The following is a 6453-nucleotide window of genomic DNA, read 5'->3' on the forward strand; positions in this document are numbered from 1 at the left end:
TCTCTTAAGGAATCGCAGCAGTTCAAATGGCGATTTAACATTTCTCCTCTTTGCTTAGGTAACACTGGACGTTTCAAAAAAAAAGCCGCCTTCCCCCAGCTAGGGCTTAGATCTGCATGAATAAAGCGTTTATTCTGCCAGCAAAAAGCAACGGTCATGCTGCGATAACAAATCGAACCCCCCACGCTGGGGAGGCGATGGCGCACAGACACGAACATCCCAACTACGCAATAGGATCATTCTGCAAATGTACCCGGGCGCTGCGTTTGGAGGTTTTTTCCCTTTTTTTTTTTTTTTTTCCCTTCCTTTTTAGTAACTCCGAGCACAAGCAGCTGTTCGCATTTTCAAAGCCTGCTCAGAAAGCAGCCAGTTAATTTTAGTTTGCTCGGGCCACCCTGAGCGAGCTGCCCCCCCCCCCTCCCCCGGCTGTGCCGGGCAGCGCGGGGGGTGGGGGCCGCGGGCGGCTCCTCCCGGCCTGGCCCGGCGGGGATGGGAAAAAGTTGTTCCCAACTTTTTTTCCCCCTGGCGAGAGCTCCTCCCCTCCCCTCCCCCAGCACGGCCCCGCCCCCACGTGCGGATTGGCGGGCGGGCGCCGCGGGCCCCGCCCCCGGCGCGGTTTGTGAATGGGGCCGGCGGCGGGGGCGGGGCCCGCGCGGAGCTGCGCCTTTTTTGTGTGCCGGCGCGGCCGCGGGCCGGGAGCCGCGGAGCGGGCGGTGTCGGCGGGGCCGCAGGCGGAGCGGAGCGAAACGAGCCGAACCGGGAGACGCGCGGCTACCTCGGACGCACAGCCCGCAGCGGTGTCCATCGGGAGCGGAGCCCAACCAAGCCGCGGGGAGGATCGCGCAGTAATTGGATTTTGAAAGTTATTTAAGCCCTGAAGTAAAATACACGGCTCAGCCGGGCGCGGTAATAATCCATTTAGCCGTAACCTAAATCCTCGGGACCGTGCAGGGAGCAGCGCGTCCGCCTCGCCGCCGCCGCGGGACCCTGCGCGGAGCTGGCCAGAGCCGTCGCCGGGCTACGCGCGCGCCTCCTGTTTCGCTGCTGCCGCCGCCGCCGCCGCTGCCTTCTCCGGCAGCTCCGGAAACTTTCGCCTAGAGTAGCGCCGCCACCGCTCTGTGAGCGCCGCCGCGTCGGAGCCGAGGAAAAAAGTCGTGGAGGTCCGCGGAGCCGCGTTCCTCCCGTCGCCGCGCTCCTGCCCCACCGAAGGGGCCGCGCCTCCGCCCCACTGGTCGCTGATGCCCCTGGGCCGTCGCGCCGGCCGGCTCTGAAAGACTCCCCGAGGCTCCTCAGGCCCCTGGCCGCCTCAGCAATGCAGGCTGGAGGAGAATGCGGCGGAGCGGCCGCCACCGGCTGCCCCTTGCTGGGGCTGGCCGCGCTGCTGGCCGCCCTGCTGGGCACCCCCGCGGGTGCCACGGCACAGCAGTACCACGGCGAGAAGGGTATCTCAGTGCCGGACCACGGTTTCTGCCAGCCCATCTCCATCCCGCTCTGCACGGATATCGCCTACAACCAGACCATCCTGCCCAACCTGCTGGGCCACACCAACCAGGAGGACGCAGGGCTGGAGGTGCACCAGTTCTACCCGCTGGTCAAGGTGCAGTGCTCGCCCGAGCTGAAGTTCTTCCTCTGCTCCATGTACGCGCCGGTGTGCACCGTGCTGGAGCAGGCCATCCCACCCTGCCGCTCCCTCTGCGAGCGGGCCCGTCAGGGCTGCGAGGCCCTCATGAACAAGTTCGGCTTCCAGTGGCCAGAGCGGCTCCGCTGCGAGAACTTCCCTGTTCACGGTGCGGGTGAAATCTGCGTGGGGCAGAACACGTCGGATGCCCCACCAGGACCTGGTGGTGCGGCGGGTCGAGGGGTCACTGCCCACCCCACAGCTGGCTACCTCCCTGACTTTCTTACCCCACCACAGCCACCCTCTGGCTTCTCCTTCTCTTGTCCGCGGCAGCTCAAAGTGCCCTCTTACTTGGGCTACCGGTTCCTGGGGGAACGGGACTGTGGAGCCCCCTGTGAGCCAGCCCGGCCCAATGGGCTCATGTACTTCAAGGAGGCAGAGGTGCGATTTGCCCGGCTGTGGGTGGGCGTGTGGTCTGTGCTTTGCTGTGCCTCCACCCTCTTCACCGTGCTCACCTACCTGGTAGACATGCGTCGTTTCAGCTACCCGGAGAGGCCCATCATCTTCCTCTCGGGCTGCTACTTCATGGTCGCCGTGGCCTATGCAGCAGGCTTTTTGCTGGAGGAGCGGGTGGTGTGTCTAGAGCGCTTCTCTGAGGATGGCTACCGCACTGTGGCCCAAGGCACCAAGAAAGAAGGCTGCACCATCCTCTTCATGATCCTTTACTTCTTTGGCATGGCCAGCTCCATCTGGTGGGTCATCCTGTCCCTCACCTGGTTCCTGGCTGCTGGCATGAAGTGGGGTCATGAGGCCATTGAGGCCAACTCCCAGTATTTTCATCTGGCTGCCTGGGCTGTGCCCGCTGTCAAAACCATCACCATCTTGGCCATGGGGCAGGTGGATGGGGATGTACTCAGTGGGGTGTGTTATGTAGGTATCTACAGTGTGGACTCGCTGAGGGGCTTTGTGCTGGCACCCTTGTTTGTGTATCTCTTCATTGGCACTTCCTTCTTGCTGGCTGGCTTTGTGTCCTTGTTTCGCATCCGCACCATCATGAAACATGATGGCACCAAGACAGAGAAACTGGAGAAGCTGATGGTGCGCATTGGTGTCTTCAGCGTCCTCTACACGGTGCCTGCCACCATTGTCTTGGCGTGTTACTTCTACGAGCAGGCCTTCCGTGGTACCTGGGAGAAGACATGGCTCCTTCAGACCTGCAAAACGTATGCTGTGCCCTGTCCCAGCCACTTTGCCCCTATGAGCCCAGACTTCACTGTCTTCATGATCAAGTACCTCATGACCATGATTGTTGGGATCACGACTGGTTTCTGGATTTGGTCTGGCAAAACCCTTCAGTCCTGGCGACGCTTCTACCACAGACTCAGTACCGGCAGCAAAGGCGAAACGGCAGTATGAGACCCCCCTGTCCCCTCTGGCACACACATCTCACACAGGCATACACGCAGAGGAGGCGGATACTCAGCATAGGGGTAGGGCAATGGTTCCCTGAAGAGGGAGGAAGGGAGGCTTTTCCAAATTTTTCTTCCTCACAGAAAGTTTGAAAAAAAATTTCTTTGCATAAAGGATCAAACTATGTCCAGTGGTGCTTATGACCAGCTAAGTGGAAGAGGACAGAAAAAGAGACCACTGCTGGGACAGGAGTCCTTCACGCAGAAGTCTCCTTACTTCTCTCCTGCTACTCCTCGAGGAAGAGAAATTCCAACCCAACTAAAATCATCCTGCCTTGCTTTGGACAAGAGGGAGGGGAAGCCAGATCTGTTGAGCCACCCCTGCCAAGTAGCTAAAAGCTCTCTGAATTGCCGGGGCCAAACTGCAGCATGGGCAGGGTAACTCCCGAGCCTGAGCCCGCTGCCTGCTCCTTCCAGCTCGGCAGAGCCATCACGTGAGTACTGCACAGCCGGCTACAGCCCGATCGTGTGCTGGGGAGATGCCTCTGTTCTATCAGCTCACAAGTTCCTTTTTACCTCAGCGATACCTGTTGTAACTGTTTTTAAGTAAAAATTTGGCCCTCAGTCTGTTGTTCTTGCTGCTGTGGGGAAGGAGGGGGTTGCTATTCCACACCCTGAAAAGAAATGACTTGTTGCTTTTCAGCAGAAGGCTTTTCCCCCTTGCCTTTGTTCTAGGAGACAAAGGGGGAAACAAAAGTGTTTTCTATGTAGAAAGGCATAAGCATGGGATCGGTTTTTATGGGCAAAGTAACAAAAAGAAGTCGTTGAGGTTCACCCTTGGATGTGAGGAGCTCACAGAAATAAACATTCCTTTTATGAGAAAAGGAGGAGGCAGGATGTTTTCCTACCATTCAATATGGGTTACTTTTCTAAGCCGAAGGAAATGCAAGATTTAGAGGGCAAGAAGAGCTTACCTGAGAGCACCTGCCAAAACAAGAGCCACTAAAATATGTAATGTAAAGACAGGATTTTTTTCTTCCCATAAACCTGCTTTCTCTCCTGCTTTGCAGTGAGCTCACTGCAGAAAATAATAAATACACAGCCGGGTTCTGGGGACAGGAGGAATCGTTTTGGCTCACGATGGACCCCTTTGCCTGCTCCTCAGGTTCCCTGAGCTGCATGGCAATGATTCTTGGTGCAGGTGGGGGGCTGGGGTTGGGGTTTAAAATCAAGTAGTTACTGCAAGTGAGGAGCCTTCTCATTTCGGCTAAAACACAGCTGTTTGAGTTTCCAGTGATCAGTCTTTGAAGGAAAAGCATTCAAAAATTTATCATCAAATGCATTGTTTTCTTTTTGAAATGTGACAGATTTTTCTATTCTGAAAATTTTTATGTTGACTTGTTCATATTTTATTTTTTGCATACTACTTTACCTTTATATTCACTGAAGGGTTGTTTTTATAAGTATATGTGTGTGTGTATATTCTTGCCTAAGGACAAAATAGGACAGTCTGGATTTTTGGCAAGTCTCCACCCTATAGCTGCTCTTCATGTTTTTTTGGGGGGGAAGTGTCTAAAATGAAACTTTAAAAAGAAAAAAACCTGTCCAGGGTGAGGGGGGCAGACTGCTGCTGTCTGAGGGTGTACCAGTAGTCTGAGCATGAGGAATGGGCCCATCAGCTAAATCCTTCAGTAGCTCTGATGTCAGACTTGCAGGGCTTGGTTTGTCTTTTATAATGTGCACGTGGAAATAATAAAAAAAAAACAAGCGTGTCAGACAAGTGCAGTATGTATATTTTGTAAATCTCATTTTTGTAAGAAAATATGTATTTATGTTTTTACTTGATTTTTTTTTTTTTTGAAAGTCTGTATGAGGCCCTGCTTCACCCCATGTACAGATCACTAAATAAATAATTTTTAATACAAGGGCTCTAATGATGTTTTTTTCCATCTTTGAATACTTGGCAGGTTTTAGAATGGGGGGAAGCTCTGAAAAGTAGTGTCTTCTCCCCCACTTCGTTATGGATAATGCAAGAGACTTTTGGGTGAATGCAGGCTGGAAACTCAGCTGTGGCTTGAAACTGTTCGTTGTGATTGCCAGCCCCTCACAATAGGAGAGCACATTTTGAGACAGCCGGTTTCAAATGTCTGCCCTCACTTGAGGTACTTGCATCCTAGCCAAGTTTTCTTCCACTCTCTGCTTCTTGCTGAGGGCAAGCTGATAAACCAGTTCCTTTATCTAGAAAATAAGGATAATGCTGTCTTCCCATTTCAAACAGACTTTAAGATTGAGAACTGGAGGGTGCTATGAGTGCTGTAAATTAGGTCCTCACTTTGATGGGTGGAACATAATAGGGAAACAGTAAGGACTAGGTCCTTTTTAATGGCTTTCAGCGGGCAGTATCATGAACTAGTGCTTTTTTTCCCATAGCACCTTTATTCTCTGCAGTTTTGTTCAAGTGAATTTTATTTTAATTTTAATAGCTAGCCTGAAGCCTACATTGTTTCTTATCACAGTCATCTGAAAGCTTCAGTGGAATGGTCTATTTTATTTAATTTTTTAAACTGAAATGAATGTTTAGATCTCAAGCTGTGTTGCTACAGTCATGGCAAGTGCCCCAACAAACAGAATTGTACACCTGTGAAATGATATTTTACAGCATTTCTTTCACAAGGATTTCAGCTTACTGTCTGCATTCATCATGCTTCCTGTACCTTCAGTTAGGCCAATACGAAAATTTAAGTTACAGAACAGAGATAGATCTAAGATGCCTTAGCTAGATGCCATCATAGTAGCTGTGGTTGTACTGCAACATTGCTTCATTTATTAAGCATAGTGTGTAATAGTTTTGCTTTGAGGGCACTATTTTATTTGGACACTGTGCTCTTGAACTTAACCTTTTACAGTGTATGAACTACTGATTCAAAAGTTCTTTTAAGAGCTAGCCCCATTCATGCTGTCTTTCTGGAAGAGCCATATCTTTTACTTGAAAACACCTCTTGCTGCTCCCCAGAACTGCTCACTTGTCAAATTTCCTCTTTGAAAAGAATTTTGCATTCCTGCCAGTCCGGCTGCTTCAAACTGCTCCATGACATGAGCTTGCTGATCATTTCTGAGGGGGGTTTCATTCCACTCACTTAGGAAACCTGAACCTTTCTATAAACATTTCCTCCCATTAACCCAGAGCGGTGGAAGGGCTGGAGCAGCCTGTGCTGTGAAGGACTGGCAGCCGCCAGCCGGGAGCAGTGGTGTGACTGACACCCCTGTGCTGTGCAGCCACAGCTGCGTTGCTAAACTTGCAGTCAATCCTTCCTGCATCACGGACAGCTGATCCATGGCCCCCATCCATACACGGGGCCTGTCCCACAGCTCTCCACTTGCCACCCAGCCCTGCTCGCTGCATGAGAAACCATTCACTAAACCTTC

General features: G+C 52.3%; 1 protein-coding gene across 1 annotated transcript; it reads left to right on the forward strand.

Moving 5' to 3' along the window:
* Window positions 1-687: 687 nt before the first annotated feature.
* FZD7 (frizzled class receptor 7) lies at window positions 688-4947 on the forward strand. The gene has a single exon (XM_053948161.1). The coding sequence runs from the start codon at window positions 1313-1315 to the stop codon at window positions 3032-3034; it is 1722 nt and encodes a 573-aa protein (XP_053804136.1). The 5' UTR covers window positions 688-1312; the 3' UTR covers window positions 3035-4947.
* The last annotated feature ends 1506 nt before the right edge of the window (window positions 4948-6453 follow it).

Source organism: Vidua chalybeata, chromosome 7 (assembly GCF_026979565.1).
Source record: "Vidua chalybeata isolate OUT-0048 chromosome 7, bVidCha1 merged haplotype, whole genome shotgun sequence".
NCBI lineage: Eukaryota > Metazoa > Chordata > Aves > Passeriformes > Viduidae > Vidua > Vidua chalybeata.

What these genes read in the sequence shown, in the direction of transcription:
- FZD7 (XM_053948161.1), top strand. Translation starts at nt 1,313, where the DNA reads ATGCAGGCTGGAGGAGAATGCGGCGGAGCGGCCGCCACCGGCTGCCCC.